Source organism: Neltuma alba, unplaced genomic scaffold (genome assembly GCF_004799145.2).
Source record: "Neltuma alba isolate B1F8T4 unplaced genomic scaffold, ASM479914v2 tig00012600_pilon, whole genome shotgun sequence".
Taxonomy (NCBI): Eukaryota; Viridiplantae; Streptophyta; class Magnoliopsida; order Fabales; family Fabaceae; genus Neltuma; species Neltuma alba.
In genome coordinates this window covers 96516-118715 of record NW_021637049.1, presented here as the reverse complement: position 1 = coordinate 118715, position 22200 = coordinate 96516, and the positions used below count along the sequence as shown (strand labels likewise).

General features: G+C 38.3%; 3 protein-coding genes across 3 annotated transcripts; all 3 read left to right on the top strand.

The window, feature by feature from the left end:
- Positions 1-12196: 12196 nt before the first annotated feature.
- Positions 12197-13003, top strand: LOC114729070 (RING-H2 finger protein ATL11-like). Its single transcript, XM_028916026.1, has one exon. It carries the CDS (start codon positions 12197-12199, stop codon positions 13001-13003), a length of 807 nt encoding a protein of 268 aa, XP_028771859.1.
- A 2558-nt stretch (positions 13004-15561) lies between these two features.
- Positions 15562-17132, top strand: LOC114729079 (RING-H2 finger protein ATL11-like). The gene has a single exon (XM_028916035.1). It carries the CDS (start codon positions 15897-15899, stop codon positions 17046-17048), a length of 1152 nt encoding a protein of 383 aa, XP_028771868.1. The 5' UTR covers positions 15562-15896; the 3' UTR covers positions 17049-17132.
- Positions 17133-19302: 2170 nt separating this feature from the next.
- On the top strand, positions 19303-21437 carry LOC114729027 (flavanone 3-dioxygenase 2-like). Its single transcript, XM_028915967.1, has 4 exons — positions 19303-19535; positions 19658-19893; positions 20556-20883; positions 20955-21437. The coding sequence occupies exons 1-4, from the start codon at positions 19317-19319 to the stop codon at positions 21195-21197; spliced, it is 1026 nt and encodes a 341-aa protein (XP_028771800.1). The 5' UTR covers positions 19303-19316; the 3' UTR covers positions 21198-21437.
- The last annotated feature ends 763 nt before the right edge of the window (positions 21438-22200 follow it).

Genomic DNA, 22200 nt, shown 5'->3' with positions numbered 1-22200 from the left:
CCATAGCAGGGAAATGGTTTTTTCTTTTCAACAAACAAAAAGAAGCGTAAGAGGAAAAACAGGGAAGAAAGAACAAGGACCAAACAGCTGAGTTGAGAAGGTGAGGACAGGGTCAGACATCAGAGGAATCCATGTGACCAAGCAAAGAGCCACTCTGTATTCGTCTGCCATCCACACTACGCTCCCCCCCCCCCTCGCTTCCTTAGTTCCACTTTCCGAGGCCCCTGTTCTGTTCCTCCTCGTTTCATTTCTTCCATAACATTTTTCCCTCTTCACATCATTAAAAATGAATTAATATCATTGCAGATGCTCTGGCTAAGATTGGTTTTACTAGCACGGCCATGACACCGCTCCTCCTAACTTGAGGACTCTGGTGCGGAAAGATTGCAATCCCCTACTACTTAGTTTTCTCTTTTAGGTTTTTTGCCTTCTTGTATACCCAAAAAAACATGAATTAATATTTTTTACTGTTGGGATTTTTGTCATTATTCCTGCTTCCTTTCATTTGCCCGCTTCAATTAGATTCATCCTCATGTGGTTATTTAATCGTGTTTGTTATCATGTCAGGTATATAAAATTTTTGACTTAAATGCTAGTTAAAAACTCTCTCACTGCATGATATATAAACCGAACAACAGTACGTTTTTATAATTTACACTTTCTCACTCCCTATTTATTTATCCTAGTTTAGATTTTTATTTTTTTCTTAAATATATGTCATTCCAATTTTTTAAGCTGTAATTATTGCTTGTTTTCAAAAATATTCTTATTATATGGAGAATATTAAACATGAAGATGGTTATGACGAACGAAGGAAATAAGTAGCAAGATATAAAAAGAGGGGGGAGAAAAAAGAAAAAAAGAGTCAAGCCCAGTCAGGCAGAATATCATGCGATGCATATTTTAACACAGCTTCCCACGGAAGAAAAAAAACTAGATTTTTCACCTTCATATTTTACTCTTGCCAAAGACGAACATGATTCATTATTATACCTCTATTAAGTATAAATATCAACCGTCTGACCACATCTCGACGAGACATTCTCTGGGTTTTCTTTCCTAATTTTCTTGGTTCTCTCCGTTCACAGGGGAATATTGCTAGCACCATAATCTATGTATATATAATTTGTATGCCATTAATCAAATCAGCTCTACGATTATTCCCTCGATCGTCTTATATTTAATATAAGCTGCTCTGCCAATCTCTGATCTATGACTAGGAAATGATTAAACCAGGAAATAAGAAAATCCAAACCCCAACTGGCATTACTCGGAATGTATCCAGAAAAAATGTAATTTAAGAGATTCCCCTCACTGAAATTAAGTCTCAATGACAGGGCAATTAAGTTTGATTGATTAAGATCTACGACTAGCTAGTAGCCACCCCTCTAATTAAACTCCATTATCAGGATTGTTTATTAAAAGCTGAGAGTTTACGAAACGATTAATTGTTGAGTGTCTTGTTACGCTAGCCAGCGCCTACCGTGTTCGCCTTATTCTACATTAAAGCCTCCTTCATCATCCGTGCCATGATAGCATCTCTTCTTAATTAATTAATTAAATGTAAGGTGGATGCATCAGTAATTAGTACTCCTCCTATCCTTAATATAGGACCTAATTATTGAGTTAATTTTGATCATAAATATAAGACTTATTTATCATATTTATCAATTTTTTCTAAATTACCCTTATAGATGCTCCTTCAATCATAATCAAATAGAAGATGGAGAGAAGATATTAGGAAAGATGATTATGGTATTTTTGAAAAAACATATCATATTTCTTATAATTAACTAACTTACCTAACTTTTTTAATCCAATCAAATTAATTAAATATGGAGGAGTAATATTTTTTTGGTACAGATCAGTAATTAATAATTATTTCCTGCATGTAAACTAAGGCATACAAACAAAAAAAAAAAAAACTAAGGCATAACTTCCCGTCGAACTCATTGCTGGGCCGGTGCGCAATATGTTCTCGGCCTATTTTTTATCATCCTGACCCTGCATGACAAGAAAACGGTCCGCAGAAGAGAGATTTGCATGCGTGTCTTTTAGATATCTCTCCATCCAGTATCTGCGCGACGTACTTTTGCATATTATCTCTTTGGAAAAAAAACATAAAATTTTACAAATGCAATGGCTCGATAAATAAACGTGGGTTCCATGCATTGCGTAAAATTTGAAGTCAGTTATATTATATATTATGTTGACGTAATAAGCGATTTAATGAAAACACCATGACATGGATCTGTTATCAACTTTTACCTAGTAAAACTGTGTAATGAATAACAATGGCGTGCATTTTAGAAGAACAATATATAGAATATGTGCAAGAGTTTCTGAAAGAAATGGGTTAAAGTGTTCACAGTTTATTAACACGCATAACACGACTCTCTGTACTTTTCACCTCGTTAAGAGAAATGTGCTCATAAACTGTACTGCGCGCTAACTGCCCGTAACAAGTCAACATGAAACAAAGTCAGATTAGTATTATTAGACATCACGTTGCTACTAGTTAGTATTGAGTGAGACATTAATTGAACCCGATGAGAAGTGAACGCAAGTCAAACTGTAAACACCGAAGTAATTAAACGTGAAGAGGAAGGAAGTATGATACAAAACATAGCAATCGGGAGCCGCGGATATAGAGGGCCTAAAGTAGTAGGGGCTAGGTAAGACACGTCATTGAACCATTTTGTCCGAATTTGGAAGCGGGTTGCAGCTAATGAAAACAAGAGTAATCCAGGTTTCTGTGCAATTAAGCATTATTAATTTTGAGGGGCCAATGATTAAAAAAAGTAATTACTCGCATGTGCTTCAACCGCAAAACACGCTTCCATACGGCTTGGTAACCGAGGCAGCCGGGCGCAACGTACAAGTCGCCTCATGTTATTTACTAATAATATGCTTCGGTCACTGGCAAGCTAATTGGATTTTTATTTATTAGCAAGAAATCGAAGCCCTGTTCTCAGATAGATGGGTGTTAATAAATAAATAAGCCAGGAACTGTGTCGTGAAGTAACCAAAACCTCAAATTCTGGGAAACCGTTTCTTGTTTTATGCTCCCTCCATTTTTTATTATAAGAGACATTTGATACTCATGGCATGTTCCCATATATAAGAGACACTTAAAAGTTGTCTCTATTTTTTTGTATTGATTTCCTATTTTATCCATAGTTATTTTGTCTCCAACTCATACTATCTCTCCCTCCCACTTCTCTTTCTTTTAAAAATTTAATTGTTCCCTCTCATACTCTCTCTCCTTATTAATGGGGGCATTGTTGGAAAAAACATTATACTTTTTACATATTAATTGTCATCAACTAATTTTAACTATTTTTTTATCAACGTAATTTGGTTATTTGTCTCTTATAATAAGGGACGGAAGAAGTAGTGTATGTGCAGACGCCGGCGTTTGCTGTGCGTATTCTCGTGATCATCGGATTTCTTCTTCTGTGCGTGCTATCAGAAAATACATACTCATTGACTACTGGTTGATATTGGATTTAAGGCAAAAACGATATGATCGAACGTTTAATTTCAACGCTTCCCGCTCCTGTCTCCAATGCAGCTTATGTACTTCTATTTACCTCTCGCTAACACTAACAACAGTGATTATACAGTCCAACTTATTAAATTTGTCATAAATTAATACTCTTCTAGTTCTTAATATAAGACCTGGTTAATTAATTTGAATAAATTATAGATGTTGGTTAAACTAGTTAGCATGATATGTTTTTTTTTAAAACACCCTAAACACATTTCTTAGTTCCCCATCTCATTCTTCTATTTGATTATTGTTAGAAAAATATCAACAAGGTTAATTTGAAAAAAAATTAATAAATATGTGAAATAAGTCTTATATATAGGACTAATATTAACTCTCTAATTAACTCTTGTATCAGAAACTAAAGGAGTACTATTTATCAAAATAGGACGGCTGCATCATGTTCTTTTGGTCACAACTATAAGAATTATATAACTAGTTTATAAAAACTAAAAAATCAGTTAACTTAATTGTTTATAAAAAAGTATTGACCACTCTAAAATATTATTTTTAAAAAAATTATGCATTCAGAATTACTCTTTTATGAAAAAAAGAATAATATTTACAATCAATACAAAAAGTTAATAGGATTAATGATTATGATTATAAAAAAATGAGTAGATTAATGTCTTATGTTTAGAATTGGAAGGAGTGTGATGGAATAATTGTTAGGATATTATTGAAAAAAAATGATATTCCAGACATTTAAATGAATAAATTACATACACAACCCTGTTCACTTCCTCTCCCATGATTCCCGCGCGAAGCCAGGGAGAGTGTGTATAACTTTGTTACTGGCCAGCGTCAAACAATATGTCCTTTCTGGATTTTTATATTTCAGGAGTTCATATGAATAGTGCAGAATGAATAAACAACCATTTTTGTGGGTAATAGGAAGACCATGGATGGATATGACGGCTTTTGGTTGGAGGAAAAATAAGAACAGGCCGCAGCTGGAAATAATTGGGCAGGGAATGAGAAATTTGAAAGTGAAGAAGACGTGGCAGTTATTCCCCACGTAGCCGGGGGAGAAAGGGACGTGGAAGATGTTGAGATAAGCGGATGGCGTGCATAGCTCAGGCCATAGAGCGAAGTAGCTAGGTAGGGCCTCCAACTCGGCTCGTGGGGGTAGGTGGAGGGTTTTAGATTACTTAGCGTGTAGGCGCAGAGAATTCACGTAACAACCCATAGTTAGATAACTAGTTTGATCATTGATGCATGCAGCTTCCCGTCGCTAGACCCCCATCACGGTTAGGCTGAAAAGTAAGCGATAGCAGAGAGAGGGAGAGGGAGGTGTGTGTGTGTGTGTGATTTATTTTTAATTGGATCGATCCGGGCCAAGGTCTGATGCAGGGTGCATTCAGGCCCCTTCTTCCACGGACACATTTGCATCAGAATCGCCGAGATCAGCCTCCCACAAACACTACGGGTGTGTTTGGATGACACCCCAAATCATGGTTTGGGGTGTCAATCACCCAAACACTCCCTCTAAAAACCAAAACCATGGTTTTGGAAGAAGCAAAAATTTTTTGCTTTTAGAGAAAAAAGGGAGAGTGTAAGAGCCTATATGATATGTATTTTGTTATTTTTTTTATAAACATATTTTTTGATAAACATATTTAATCTTATATTTTATAAATATATATACACATTAATTATTTATTAATTATATTATCTTATGTATTATTAATTATGTTGGTAAAAAAATATATTATCAACAATTTTATTCTTTCAAATTAAAATATATCATAAAATCTATTTTTTCTGTATTATCATATTAACTTATATCTTTTTTTTAGCAATTTGTATATATAAAAAGTGTTTCTGATAACAACTATCCAAACACTCTCACTTCTCAGAATCACTTTTTTACAAAATCTATTCTTCACAGAATCTATTCTCCCCAGAATTTATTCTCCAGAATTACTTTTCCATACCACGGTTTGGTTTCATCCAAACACATAACGTACCTATGGATTTTTTTTTTGTTTGGTGGTGGAGGCGGGTGTGGGTGGAGGGAGGGGCCGCACAGCTGACGTGGCGCTCTCTCCCACCTTTACATTAAGGGGCACGGCGTGCAGAGGTAGCGGAAACGACGCCCCTCGCGTTCCCGCCTCAAAATTACCACATTCCAACTTCAAATTCATATAATACACGCTGCTTAACAAATCTATACTATGACTCCTACTCCCTCTCACTCAGTCACTCGCCAAAAACAGCATATTTCATTCATTCAGATACAAATATATTGACTGTATATGTATATATCCATTCTTTCTCATATTTTAGTATAATATACTTGGATTTATTTATGATAAAAATATATGGTCGATAATAAACACGTACGTTCCGTGTTGAAATAAAAATTGTACATATCCACACACACACTTATGTTTTACGTTGTTAATTAATTGACGACTGTACATTTATCATGTTTATGATGGTGGTTAAAGACGATTTAAAAATAATAACAGGCTATCGCTTTTATTAATGGCATACACATGTCCCGTGCAAGAAGTTTCAATGAATTCCCGGATTATTCTGGGTGAGGTTTTCCAGGACATAAGCTTATCTAATACTCTTTTTGTTTTTACTATAAGACTTAATTCTTGAGTTGGTTTTGATTCTAAGTATAAGGGCTATTTTTCATATTTATTAATTTTCTCTAAATTACTTCTATGGATACTTCATCAATCATAATCATGTAGAAGAGGGAGATGAGATATTAAAAAAGATAATTGTTGTGTTTTAGGAAAATGTATAACTTTTCTTATAATTAACTAACTTACCTAATTTTTTTAATCTAATTAAATTATTTAAATATATTTTATATTAAAAATCACAAGTATACTAATTATGATCACTCTTTCATCCCATCTCTGGACCTCTATTATCCTCCAGCCTAAGAGTATCGCCGATACTTTCTTTTCACTGGATGAGAAGTGATTGATTTGAAATTTTATCTCACTATTTAATTCCACTCATAATCAGTGAAGATATACGCGTACCGCTGTCATGCGTCGATCATATATTTAATAACTGTTTGGATAATTCATGAACCCGTCACACCGATCATTTAGTCATGAGACGAGAGTTTACTATTACTTGCAGTTTAGAAATATATATCATTTATAGCATCCGAATAATTAATTTTATTTGTTTTTTCTTAATCATAACTAAATTAAAATATATCTCAATTATGATTGCGTTGTTGGAAGTTAAAACAATCTACTGAAAAATAATCATGGTAAAATAATAACTCAAGGCCAATCAAACTGGGAAAATTAACGATCAATATCGCTCAAGCATTCAGATAAGGCCACACTGCTCGTGAGAGAAGATTAGGACAATGATGCATTCCCTTTGAATGCGGTGCCAGAAACATGCAGAGTTTGTTAGTATAGAGTACTACCTCCGGTCTTAAATATAAGAATTAGTTAACTAATTTGAGTGATTTAAAAAAATAAGTTAAGCTAGTTATTTGTAATAAATATGTATTGTTTTTCCTAAAATATCCTTACTAATAAAGTGTATTGGCTCAAACTACCATTATTAGAAGGACTACCTTGAAAAAAATTCATAAATATGAAAGACAAAATGAATTGGGGTTTTATATCTAGAACCAAAATAAAAGTCAAACAAGATTTTATATTAAGAACTGAAGGTAGTACTGTTTAATTCTCCCCGACTTAGACACGAGATATGCTTCTCATGTCCTTAGTATAAGAGTTAATTTGATTTTTAATTTTGGTCCTAAATATGATGATATTCTAATTTATTTTGTCTCTTGTATTTATTCATTTTTTCAAAGATAGTCCTTATAATAATTGTACATGTTAAATATTTCATCAAATGACACTTGATTAGTAAGGATATTTTAGAAAAGACAACACCTATTTATTATAAGTAATTAGCTTAACTAATTATTTTAATCTAATTAAATTAATCAACTAACTTTTATATTAAGAACAAGAAATAATATGCTCTGATTAATAGTTTAATTAAGGTGCTAATTGGACCCAAGAAAAAATCAAGACAAAGATGTACTTAAATCCTAAATTTGATGACAAATAGTGACATTTATAAATCATAATTCAAATTATTATTACACAAGTTTTCATGCAACGTACATGTCCCGTCATTTCAAAAGATATAAAAGATGCCGATAAAAGTTCGTACATTCTTCGTTAAATAAATTAAGAGGTATTTAGATAAAAACTAAATCATAATTTTAAAAATAATTTTATAATATATTAAGTAAGTATGTATAAATGGTTTTGTTTTGATTTATATAAAAGTATTTTTTTAACAAATAATTTTGTGTATCACAGACACCCCCTAACTGTAATTTTGGGTATCACAAGCTGTCTTTATGCATCATTGCTGAAATATCCGCGTATAGAATTGCAGTAACGCAATCAATTGATCAGTTCATCGCTGTCCACTCAACTTGTATACATAAGCTGGCGGTGCTTAAATTAATAATATTATTACCCCCCCCCCTCACCAGATACAATGAACTCTTTCAGTTCTATTGATTAAATTAAAGGCTTAAGTTCCACTTTTCCTTGACATGAAGTACAATGATTTTCCTGGATTAGAAATAGAAAAGACAGAAGAGCGATGATTTTGTTTTTTATTATCAAATACGTGATTCCGTAAAGAAATTATATTCATATTACCTAATCACAAAAATTCAACTCATTTATTTAATTTAAGCAATTATTTAACAAGACATCAGTACCTATGAGTTAAATGTGCGGTTTATCTTTAATTATGCTTTCCAGTAAGATCGATGGACGTCTTGGGACATGTAATATTAATATTATAGTACACTTTTTTTGAGAACGTGCGATTACTGCCCTTACATACTTAGGACCTGAAGGAATAACCATGGTTTGTTTATTTCTTTACATCTCGTGATGTATTTTAATTTATTCAAAGATTCTCACTTTGTCGGTGAAATTTCAATTTGTTATCTATCGATCATCATTCTCCGCGTTGCTTATGTTTATTTTGATGACATACATTGGATCATGGTATGTGAAAAAAAATAAGGCAGCACCATGTTTAAATTGAATGGTATATCCTAGAATTCGTGCGTCTTGTTTCTCAGGACACATTTACACTACAAAGGAATTATAAATCTGAGGTTTCTTTGCTACGAAAGCTATATATTGGAATGCACGATCAAACTGACAATTTTTTAACCAGACCTATGTGCCAGCTATAGCTGGAGGATCGAGGATCACTTGTTCTGCCTTAAATCTGCCCTAATATTATACATATAGACACGCACAGGCGCAGAAACACATGCATGACTTGTTAATTTTTACGCATCGAGAAATTTTTTTTGCAATATTGAGAACGTTGTCTTCCACACAGACACACGGGGAAGAATAAGATAAATGAAATTAAGGGCTAGCTGGTTTCGTTCCATCGCATATACTATATATATATATATATATAAACGAATCCACATTTCCGACAACTTCGGACGTACCAAATTGCATGGTGGGCATGACATAATAAAGATATAGAATCAGAACCTCTGTGAATATCCAGAATATAAAATATAGTGGGGAGTTTGGAGGAGGTTAGGTTAAAAGAGACATCATGTTGCAACAAAATGGGGTCGGTGTGTTGAAAAACGATATGAGAAGAAGGTGGTGAGAAGTGAGGATGATCGACGGACAAGAAACAAGTTGGTGCATTCCAAAGTCCCACAAACGAGTTTGTCTTGTTTGTTAGTAATGTTTATAGCAGTGAGACCCGGTGCAGTGCAGCATAGCGAAACCGCTACCGCTACTTCCCAAAACCAGGGGCCTGCCTGCATGTGCAAGCATCATAGTTCTTCAGGATGGATCATAAATACGTCCACTTTAAACACAGATCGATGGTTCTCTCGGTTTCTGACTATGCATGGGTCGTCACACGAAACTCTTATATATGGGACATCGACAAAACATGTTGAGTGTGGTAGGTAAAGAATTGTAAAATTAGAGGTTAGGTTTTTTTCCCCTCCGGTTATTCAGTTATTTGATCGATGTTATACGTTATGTTTACTTTCCGGCCCTTTATGTTACCCCACATCCCAAAACGACGAGGCTGCCGTCAGACGAATCGCCTGGTGAATCCAATCAGAAATTTAATTTAATATAACTAAAACTAACAAAGTGGGTCAACCGGAAACATCTGACATCAGTGCACAATATATATTAGATTTAGATTCAGTTCACATCAGTGTTGATGCACTGATCCCATGCATTATAGAGACGTGAAAGGTCTTTAATACCGGATACAACTTGGCACAGTACAACAGCACTGATGGAAGTATGCGAATATCACATTCGGGAGCTACTCCATTTGATTTTAATAAATTTAAATGAATCAAACAATTCAGTTAAAATTATTTAATGAATTTAAACCTTCAAAATTACTTTCGACGAAGTTCATTAAGCAGAGAGGATTGCTTAATTCTAGACGAAGGGTCTTGTATTAAAAATTATAAGAATTTATTATAATAAAGAGCAGGTGGAGCATTTTACTACGGGCAGTGAATATTGGTAAAAGGTGATGAAGAGATCACTGGGTTAGTGTTGAGATTGTGTTTATGTGAATCCCCTCCGTCTGTCTAAAAGTCCCCATTTTATCAGGTGTGTTTGTACTGGAGTTACTCTTCGTCCCTTGCTCTCCCTTGCTCTCTCAATGTCGCGCGCGCGTGTGTGTGTGAGACAGAGAGAGAGAGAGAGAGAGAGAGATGATTGTTTTAGTTCTCAGCGTTCTTCACCGGAACTCGTTATCACATAATTACACCGTCCATTCGTTCGATGACTTTCGCTATGAGCCTCATGACTCAGATGGACTATTTTGGGTCGGCCCACTATAAATTTGAGCCCAATAGTGTGTGATTTCCGTCTTCTGAAATTTTGTCTGTCTTCAGTTTTACGACTTCATTATCCTTTCCCTGCAGGTTCCGATCCCTGCTTTTCGATGTATATATTTCGTTTGTTTTTTCATTTAAATACACCGGAAAGAAATATATATTTCGTTTTCACTCGTGGGATTCAATTACTTAATCTATAAAAAAAAAATTAGAAGCCCTATCCTCGTAAAAAGAAATCCCTTATAAACGAGACCTTCCTTATTTTATCTTTTACAACATACTCTTTCCGTCCTTAATATAAAAACTAATTGTTAAGTTGGTTTTGGTCTTAAATATAATATTTATTTCTCATATTTATCAGTTTTTCTTAGACTTACCCTATAAATACTTCCTCAACTATAATAAAGTAAAAAAGGAAGGGAGAAAATTAAGAAAGATAATTATAGTGTTTTAGGAAAAACATGTCATATTTCTTATAATTAACTAACTTACCTAACTTCTTTAATATAATTAAATTAGTTAAATACGTCTTATATTAAGTATCGGAGGAGTATCATATTTGGTAGAAGTAGAGTGACATGAATACATGATCCCTAAGTATGATACCAATTTTATTTCTATAAGATCAGATCAAAACGCCTTTGGATCCTGTGCATGGATGAGGATGATGAACGCATTTTAGACGGAAACACGCACTACAAAAAGTGATTGTAGGTAGGGCTCACATGTAATCATTTGGTTTGAGGCCAACAACTCCACCTTTGTTTTTTCAATTCACTCTTACCACTCATTTCGCGAATGCAGAGGATTCAAGCCCATCGACTGGGAGGCATGGGACTGAAGGGATCATTTTAATAGTGTTGCATTTCAGTTTTATGAGTATTGTTTTAAACGTGAAAAGCAAATGGTTCATCCCCCACTAAATTAAACAAACACGAGAAGCATGCAAGTCCACGTGACCAATCCCGCAAGTCACCCATCCTTGCTGTATAATGGAGTGACAGTGACCTATCCTGACAATTGTTCTTTGCTGCCTTATATTTCATATACGCAACCAACCTTTACCAACCGCATATGGGTATGACCCTCTATTTACTTAACTGGAGCGCCTTGCTCAAACCACTCCCCAGCTCCCTACAAATTAACATCTCTCTCACGCACATAACCCTTCAACTTCCATCGGAGTGACGGATCCTGATATCTGTGTGCTTCCCGTCTGTTTTGAGATGGGGACTGAAGAAGACATGCCATTTACAGTGTGACATATGTACACATATATAGCTACTTCAGAGGTCATGCATTATTTATTAATTAATACAAGCACCTCATCCTTATTTATCAGCCAAGAGTTTTATTTATCTTGTGAAGAGATGGACAGATATTCATTTTTAAGTGAATAAGAAGAACCCCTGGAAATAATGCAAGGTCAGAGGTTCATATATAGGATGTGATTGGATTTGACATATTCTGCTCCCCTGGCTGTCCTTATTGCCTTGCCATATGAATCAAAAACATTATCCCTTGGGCATGCGCTACGGGGCGCCAAATTTTCGGTCGCGTCCTGGCCTCCCTAGACTCATAAAGTTTAATGATTTAATCAAATTAACTAAAACACAATATATTAACCGTACACTCCATGTATTAGCCCCACTGCCAGTCGGCGGCGGCGATCGTATATTTCTCTGCCTTCAGTTGTGTGTTTTACAGGTTAGTTTTTTTAAAAGTAACGCTGAATGGGCGGATAAATCCTTTGGCAGGAAATGAAGAGTAACACTAACAACGAGGAGCGTAGAGGCGCAGGCATCCCCAGACTGTTCAAACTCGACGATGAACTTACCAGTGTTACTATGCCTCATGTTTCGTCACAGGCAACGCCGCCGCAGGCACCTGCTCAGATCATGGAGCCACCCATGATGACCTACGACAACAAGACCATGGCCATCATCATGGGCGCCGTGGTCGTCGTCTTCTTGGTATCGGGCTTCGTTTCCCTGTACAATCGTCAATGTGGGGACAGACGCCGTTTCCGAGGCCACATCGACCTCACATTTCCAATGGGGCCCCTGCGATCCAGTTCCCGCGCCCAGGGTCGCGGTGTGAGCCCGGAGATCATCCAGAGCTTCCCCACTTTCCTGTACTCGACGGTGAAGGGGAGAGGGGCGCTGGCATGCGCGGTGTGCTTGAACGAGTACGAAGACGATGACACGCTGAGGTTAATCCCGAAATGCAGGCACGTGTTCCACCCCGAATGCATCGACGGCTGGCTGGCGTCTCACTACACGTGCCCACTGTGCCGGGCCAACCTGCTGGTTCCGGTAGTACTGCAGAGCGAGAGCGAGGTGACGCCTTTGGTAGCCGTCGGAATTCCAGATTCAGAAGAACAAAACGAGCACGATAATAGTGAGAACGAGAATAATGGAGGAGGGAGGGGGAATACAAGAGGGTATCGGAGTAGGACGGTGAAGGAGAGGGTGGGTCCAAGTCGGTCAAGGTCAACGGGACTGCTGATGGGGATACTGTTTGGGAGGTCTCGGTCAACGGGAGAAGCTGGAGGAGGGAGGGAGTAGGAGAGGACTGGGAGAGATATACGCTGAGGTTGGAGGAGGTGAGGATAGGGACGAGGCTGAAACGGACGAAGAGCTGCGTGGCAACATTTACGAGAATGAGCAGCGGCAGAAGAGGGTATCGAACCAGAAGCTTGGGCAGCCACCACTCGCAGTCACGCTACGCCTACGACCGCTTCATCACATCCCATACACTCTCCGCCGACCAACCCACTCCCTTATCTTTGTAAAATGAATGGTACGGAAATAACATAAAACTTTGCGAACAAGCAAAAATCAAAACTAGTGTTCGCTATTTATTATATATTGTCGGTTATTAAACATACAAGTTTGCTAATCAACACTTTTGTTTAAAATGAGATGTGATTTTTATTTAAAGCTTGGCATACTTGCACAGTTGATATGTAGGATGCATTTCAAGCTTCATGTTTCCCAGAATGTGTATGACGAGCAAGGCAGAGAAATTCCTATAACTTTTTTTTTTTTTTATGTGTTTATATTCTGTAAGGGTTGGAAAGTATACAATTTAAAACAGTCGACATGGATGAGAGGCGATTTAATTAGGTACAAAAGCGGCCATCCTCTAGGATGACTTATTAGTACGTAGTAAGTGGGATGGGGCACGTAATTGAATTGGGATATGCTGCGGCTGCAATTAATGAATAAGGATCCATGATGAGCTTCGTGGACTTTGAAGAGTAAGGTTAAAAATGAAACAAGTTATCCCCGTAGTTAGGCATGTGAATTAATCATATGCCTCCACAAAGAAGCGTGACACTGGGTTCCGCTCGCTTTGCCCCACCACACATTTAATTTGATTCCAAATATTCATTAATTGTGATTAATTAGTGAGTGGTGCACATGTCAGACATGGCTCCAGTTTCTTCAAAATTAGTAATAAAGATTAAGATAACTCTGATAATTCCACTAAATTATAATAAGTGAAATAGACGACTGGCATCAGGCCTGCGGTGCAGTGGTGGCTGAACTAATTAATTTTATTTTCTTATAAAACTTGCGCAAGTGATAATGCCACGGGTATTAATTATCCACAAATTTTGAAGAACTGATGCCAGAAGCAATGGCAGAGACCAGTACTAAAAAAGCATTTAAAAATGTATATGTTTGTGTGTTTTTGGGTTTACTTATCTGCTGAATATAATAAATATCAGTTGGGTGCGGCAGGCGTTAAGCAGCAAAGACAAGTACTTGGAAAGCATAGAGTTGCACTTACAGGTGAGCAGACTAGAATACCGGAGATGAACTTGTTGAATAAAATGACAGGAAATTAAAAATAAATAAAACAGAAATAATTGTTTGGTGCGTTGAAGACGGTGGAGACTGGGATTAGTTAAATGGAAGTGGTGGTTCACTGAACTGCCATGAATTTCAATCCACAGGGCGAGGAATTCAACAGGGGACCAGCAATTGCTTCGCGCGACTGGGACCAACTTTGTGTTTTCCACGAAACCAGGTCTGCCATAGGACGTTTAAACCCTTAGGCTCAGACGGCGACGGAAAATGACGTCCCAACATCTTCCTCTCCATGATATTAAAAACTAATGACGTGCAATCACCTTCTAATTTCTAACAATTCAACAGCGTGTTTATTTGCCTGAGATTGACCCTTGCTTTTCATTTATTTGCTCAGGCAACTTGAATATCAAATTTCAAACACCCACGTAGTCGTAGGTCCACCGGCTAAGCAGCCCTAACTAATAAGCTTGACATTTTAATTCCCATTTCACTGCACTGTACAAACTTTGAATTGTGTTATTAATCAGGAGCAAATAAAACAAAACAAATACCCTGCTGCAGAGGAGAAAGAAGGAACACATTAATTATTTATTCGTTATGCACAACGAAACATTTTTTGTGGGTTCCCCGGTTCCGGGATCACTAAGATTCAAAATATATGTGCGTATACCCCACACATGCGCCAATAGAACGGCAAGGAAGGAGGTCTTAACAAAAGAACGACCCGAAAGTGGGTAACAGAAGAATCCAAGAATCGATCCTGGCATAAATGTTGCAATTCGGAAGAAGATAAAAAGGCAATGTGGGGAAGCTCGCGAAGTGGATTCTGGAAGCAATCGCATAAATAAAACAAAGCCACCGTCACGGAGGAAGAAAGCAAGAAAATGAATCGCACTGGACAAGCGTAGCGACAAATAAAAAATGCATAATCTAGATTCTAGAGGCCCAAACTTGGGGGACCAAAGCCCCCTCATAAACTCCATCCCAATTCGCATGTCTTTGCCACGACAATGTCGTGATGTGGGGACGCCAACCTCAGATACAACAAACAAGAAGTAAATGTGGATTATTGGGAATATTTTATTTGCGGCTCTCCCTCCCCACATTTTTAAAAGTCATTACCCTAAATCCTACGTTCCCCCATCCTAGCACATCATATCCAACAACCCCGTGTCCCCATTCTCATTCCGAGCGCGTTCCCTCCATTTCTGTCAACTCTTCTTTTTTTTTTTTTTGCCCGGATTGAAATTAAATTACCAAGAAATTCACAATATGCATAAAAATATCAATCACACGACATTGAACTAAAAAAGTTATTCTTCCGTTAAGAAAAAAGTTTAAAAGGAAAACGGTCCCCAAAGATACCCCATCTATTGCATGCCGCGCCCAAATCTTTATATCTTCTCCTCGGCGGGCTCAACCGAAAGCATGGCATGTGATATTTAACGCCCGGCCTTTTGGTTTCGCTTTGCTTTCCAGTTACAACACCATCATTCCCATTCTGAGCAAAAACACACAAAAGAAGAAAGCAAGAGTGGGGCAGCCATCACTGCGTCGTATCGTACGGCATCATGTGTCGGATTTGCAGCAAAATTCTTTGCTTCCGATAGCTGCAAGCCCCTCAACCTGATGATCAGCTATGACAGTCCATTCCCACACTCCCCCTCCTCCCATCCCCCCGCCCTCCAGTCTCCATCATCGCCATGGCCTCCGCTGCCTTGTCCTGTTTCTACTTGCCTTCTCGGCTACCGCGCAATTCCCCGCGGCTCCCCCGCCTCCGCCCGCCGACCCTTTTGCCAGGCTCAAGTTCGACAAGAACATGGCCATCATCATGGTCATCCTGGTCCTCGTCTTCTTCATTTTGGGCTTCCTTTCCATCTACACCCGCCAATGCGCAGAGCGCCGAATGAGAGGAAGACTCGACCTCACTCTCCCGATCGGCATCAGCAGCCGTCGACCGCGTGGTCTTGAACCCGAGATCATCGATAGTTTTCCCACTTTCGTTTACTCCTCCGTCAAGGGGCTTAAGATGGGAAGGACCTCGCTGGAATGCGCCGTCTGTTTGAACGAGTTCGAAGATGATGAAACTCTGCGTTTGATCCCCAGATGCAGCCACGTGTTTCATCCTGATTGTATCGATCTTTGGCTTTCTTCTCACTCCACCTGCCCCCTCTGCCGCGCCAACCTGGTTCCAAAACCCGGTGATTCCTCCTTCGTCGCCATTCAGATCCCCAATCCGGACGTCGATTCGCCTCACCCTGACTCAGGTTTGAATTCCCGTGAGATGCCCCAGGAGAACATCAACACGGCGGCACCGGAGTCTCCGATTCTGAGCCGAAATCACACAGTGAACCGGAGCCGGACTCCTCGGTCAAAGTCAACGGGGTTCTGGTTGGCTGGCTTATTCCCCCGTTCTCACTCCACGGGTCATTCCTTGCAGCTTCGTCCCGGAGAGAATTGGGAAAGGTTTACTCTCAGATTACCGGAGGATGCCCGAAGGCAATTACTAAAGCGAACAAATAGTTGCGTAGCGTTCACAAGGGAGAGCAGTCAGAGGAGGGGTTATAGGACAAGAAGTGTAGGGAGTGGAAGGGGAAGGAACTATTTCCAGCACGAGCGATTCGGAGGCGAGGGGCGGCCAGAGCAATGGGGGTTCACGGTGAGGCCGCCGTTTTTGAGCAGGAGTGGTTCGACCGTGACGAACAAGGCACCGGAGGGTCCGTCGGGGGTGGGGATAGACGACATCGTGGAACGGTCTTCTGATCCACTGTTTTCCGGGAACAAAGATTAGATGGTAGGACAGGGGTAGCTTAGTCAATTAGTTTTTCACAGAGGGAAAAGTTTCCTGTTCATAGCATAACAATGCCACTTTTTTTTTCCCCCAAAAAAAAGAAAGGCCCTCTCCCGAAACTTTCTTCCACGTATTTATATATATTTTGAGTTTATCTGAGAAGATGTTTGGATGTAAACTAAAATATAATTTTAAAAATAATTTTATGATATATATGTGAATTAAATATGCAACAAAATTTATCTTAATTTATAAAAAAAAAAGTATTTTTAAAAAATATTTCCAGAGATATCCCAACAGCTCCCCAAGATTTCGTTTTCGGAAAATTGAACCCAAATGAACTGGAGGTGCGCCTGAGAATTTCAGAACATGCTTTTGTATGAGATAAGATTACAAACTCGTGACAATTTTCATTACATATATGGAGTTGTTTTGAAAACGTATTATTTGCGTTGACTATACTCTCGAGTGTTGTCTCAACAAGAAGATCAAGATGATTCAGCTACTCCTGCAGTCCTAATTATTGTTTTTCGTAATGCTGCTGGAAATGACGCGGCTCTACTAGAACATCTCTTTAACACCTTTCTCCCAATACCACCTCTGGTCTTCAACGTAAGTTATAACCCGTAGTTCAAATTGAACCACAAATTAAAACTTACGTTAAGAAGCAAGGTTAGTATCATGTCAGCAAGAAATGATCAACATAGATTCAAATATGATGGGAAAAGTTATAGCATATAAGATCCGATTGAATGACGTGACCTTTCTAATTTATTTAACTATTTAATTTTAACGGAGAATGTGATTGTTATACCGGAGAAGCAGGATCTGTTTTTTGAAAAAAAACACCGCAAAGGAGGAGAAGGAGAAGGAATTAATGGCAGTAATGATGATTAATGAGCTATTTGATACAAAGCAAGACATGCACGCCTGCATGGTTGATGATTGTATGTAATTACTTGGAAAGAAACAAGGCAAGTGAGAATGAATTAACGGTAAAACTGGGAAAATCACGAGTCATCAGGGATGGGCCACAGCACAGGCTTTACCTTTCGGTCGAAGATGGCAATAAAGATCATCGCAGGGGCAGAACAGCCGCAGCAAATTAGAAAATTAATGGAAGAGTATTGGTCATAGCTTTATATAACTTGACAGAAATAAATTTGTTTATTTTTTTGGGCCAAAACATAAATTTTGTTTATTTGAAATTATTATTATTATTTGCATGGTTTAGGTGCAGCCAGCAAGGACGTCGCGCACGCGCATTTCTTTATCTTGTAAGTTACGTGTGTCGACGTCTAATCGACAAAGACGGAAACCGCAAAGAGATTGGACCGAGGACATGAAAGGAGGCCCAGCCCACGATCTAGTGCTAATGTTACTGTCGACAGTTGAACCCATCCGTACACACTAGTTGATGCCCTCACTCTGTCCCACCCCTTGCACGCCCGCCTACGCCCATTTTCTCTGCTTCAGTGCTTCCTAGTCTTACGGTTCTCCCTTCCAGTTCCACGTTGAATTCGTGCGCCTGGGACAAGGAAAATCTGCTGAGTTCAGAAGATGACTAATATTTGATTTCTTTCAATTAGTTACGCTGATTTGGTGCCAGATCCATCTCTACATCGCATCAAGCAGTGCACAATGTCAATATACTTTCTCTTTTAAGGCCACAAAACGGGAATGCATAATGTCAATATATTTGCCGCCAAAAATCCATTCCAGCGTCACCAACAACAAATTCTCCCACCTCTATAATTTTCGATGCCTGATGACCGTTTCTGATCCATTATATTTTCCATCAGTGCTCGTGACCTTTCATTTAGGGCCTCCACGCAGCAAACTACTCCCAATATTGTATTGTGATTCATAAAACGTTTTACTTAATGCTAAATGTCCTGTCCTTTTTTAAATCCGCCCCCCGCCCCACCCCAAAAAATCTACGACCATCATAGTGGCAACAGATAACACGTTACTTCGGGCAGCATTAATAAACCACAACAGCACTGTGGGGGTATATAGGGCAAGTTATGTGGTTTGATTTTGAGGGTTTCCGTCTCTGCAACGAACACCACACGTTTGTGGTGGAGCCATCAACCCTGACGATCCCAGGGAGGGGTTCCACAGTGTAATGGTAGTAGCGTGGTTTTATTATATAAAGCCTCACTCTATGGGGAGTGCATGCTATCTGTAATAGTAGCAGCGAGCAAGATCCCCTTTGTTACTCCATACCCAAACCCAGGCGAGGAGAATCCCGAGAAGAAAGTAAGGATGGATAGTGTGAAAGGGCTAGTTGAATCCAATCGTCTGATGAGCTCTATCCCCTCCAAATATGTGTGCATTCAATGTCCAGAAGATTCCCTGTACTGCCAATCCGACGTTATTGTTCCCACAATTGACTTCTCCAAGCTTACCTCTTGCGATCCCAGTGAACGCTCCAGAGCAACCCAGCAGCTCGGAGATTCCTGTCGCGATTGGGGGTTCTTTCTGGTAAGCTCCGCGACTTTTTCTTCCCTTTCATGTCAGGAGTTCCGATCCGTACATATGTTCGATCTTCTTCACTTCTTTTCTGTGAGGTACCCACACCTAATAGTTGGGTTGGTTAAATGTAGCTGATAAACCACGGATTGCCGGAAACACTAAGGGATGGGCTGGTGAGGGCATGCGTCAGCTTCTTTAATCTGACGGAAGAAGAGAAGAAAGAATTCCAGGGAAGCAGTGTGTCGGATCCCATAAGATGCGGCACAAGCTTCAATCCGAACGTGGAAAAGCGTCTTTTCTGGCGAGATTATCTCAAACTCCAAGTTCATCCTCGCTTCCATGCCCCTACCAAGCCCCCCAGTCTCAGGTATCGCCCCTCCTCTAAAACAATCATGTTTAATTTATATTCTCATTTCTCACACGACATTTACTGACAAAATATTAGGCAGACCTAAAAAACTGTTTCAATTGCAATTTTACCTATTTTTGGTATCAAGAAAATCATCAACAGAAATTATTCCTCGCCTGAAGACGGGCAGGGAAGCTGAGAAAGATTAGGAATGAATATCATACAAGGAATGATTTATCTTTTACTTTTATTCTTTGAAAAATTATTTGGTATGTATATAATATAAAATAAAGATAATTTTTTAATTATAAGTTTTCTTTAAAATTAATTTTACAATATGATGAGTATCGTATAGTATTTGAACCATGCAAATTTAACTATATGAATGGTTGAAATTGTACTTGGACTACACAAATTTTACTATATTGATCGGTGAGTATCATAACACTAAAAGGAATTAGTTTCGGCAGATATGATCCTCATCAAAATTAATATAGATGGTCAGGATTTACGTTCCAGAGTAGGAAAGGAGCTCGTCTGCAAGGTTTACGCCCAAACCATTCGCAATTAATTAATTAATTAATGTGCTTGCTCTCCTGGAGAATATGAAAAATCAAAATATCAACTGTTAACGAGAATGTGGATATATAGATATGTTTTAAATGGTAAAATGGGTGCAGCGAGACTATAGAAGAATACTGCGAAAAAAGTAGGGCAGTGGCGGAGGAGTTGCTGAAAGGGATAAGCAGAAGCTTGGGGATGGAAGAGAACTCCATATATGAGAAGATGAACGTGAGGCTGGGGACGCAAATGTTTGTCGTGAACTATTACCCACCATGTCCAAGCCCGGAGCTTGCAAGGGGACTGCCGGAACACACAGACCATGGGCTTCTCACTCTGCTCATGCAAAACAACCAGGACGGGCTTCAAATCCATCACGATGGCAAGTGGGTTTCCGTACATCCGCCGCCAAACTCCCTCATGATCAACACCGGGGATCACATGGAGGTAAAATCTTGTTCTAGTCTTAGCATATTAGGTGATTGTTCGGAGTGTAAAGGGGTTTTGTATGTGTTCAGATATTGACGAACGGCAAATACAAGAGCGTTCTGCACCGAGCAATGGTGAATAATAAAGCGGCGAGAATCTCCATAGGGACTGCACACGGGCCTTCCCTGGACACTACGGTCGCCCCTTCGTCGGAGCTCATCACGGAGGCTCATCCACCTGCTTATCGCGGCATCACATACAGGGATTACATGCTGCTTCAGCAAACCAATCCCCTTCACGCAAAATCTTGCTTGGACCGCATCCGCATTTGATTCCATGCATCCCCTTCCTTTGCTTTTTACTTGTTTTTTTATCCTCCATTCCTGCTTTAGCTTTCGAGTCAGTACTGTCTCTCGCGTAAGCTTAAAATAAGGCTCTGATCTAGCAGATCTATGCTCATGGTTGTGGATTCTCACTTCGTTGTTTCTTGCTATGCTCGTTCGTTCCTTGTAATTGTACTATATAATGTTACCACCTTCTTATGCATTGCCCGTCGGCAATTTTTTACTATATATGCGTTTAGAGCCTGTTTGGTTTGATGGGAGGGTAAGAGAGGCAGAAAAGGGTGGGGTAAGGGGGTGTGAGAGGTTTTAAATTTAATTTGGTTTGATTAAAAAGAAAGAGGGTGAAGAAATAATAATAATCAATTTACCATTTTACCTTTACATATTAGTTTATATTTTTATTTACATATTATATAAATTCATTTATATCTTATTTCAAATTATATAATTCAATGAATATTCAGTCTTTTCATATTAATATGTGTATTTAAAAATTAGTACAGTAATAAATATAATAATATAATTTACATAATCAAATTAATAAATTTTATATGGTCCAAAAAAACGAAATTTTTTTCTTTTTTATCATTTTTTCTTCCCAACTTGTAAATATATTTTAATTGATACCATAATATATTTGTGAAAATTAATTCATTTGTAATAATATAATTTTTCATTGCAATAATTTTTATTATAATATATTTTTAATTACAATAATATATATTTTTATTTAAGTCTTACAATAATATATTTTATAAACATTAATGAAATATCATAAAAATATGAGAGCAAAATGATCTAACATTTTAGCCTTTCTCTTAAAAAAACCCAAGAAAAGTCAAAATAAGGGTAAGAGAGTGAGGAGAGGGGAGATTTTAGTGCTCTTTCCTTTCAAAATTTCTAATCAAATAACGAGAGAGGCTCGTTTTTCCTCTTCTTTCCCACCTTTTCTTCGAATCAAACACACCCTCATGGGCTGGAATGAAACGTG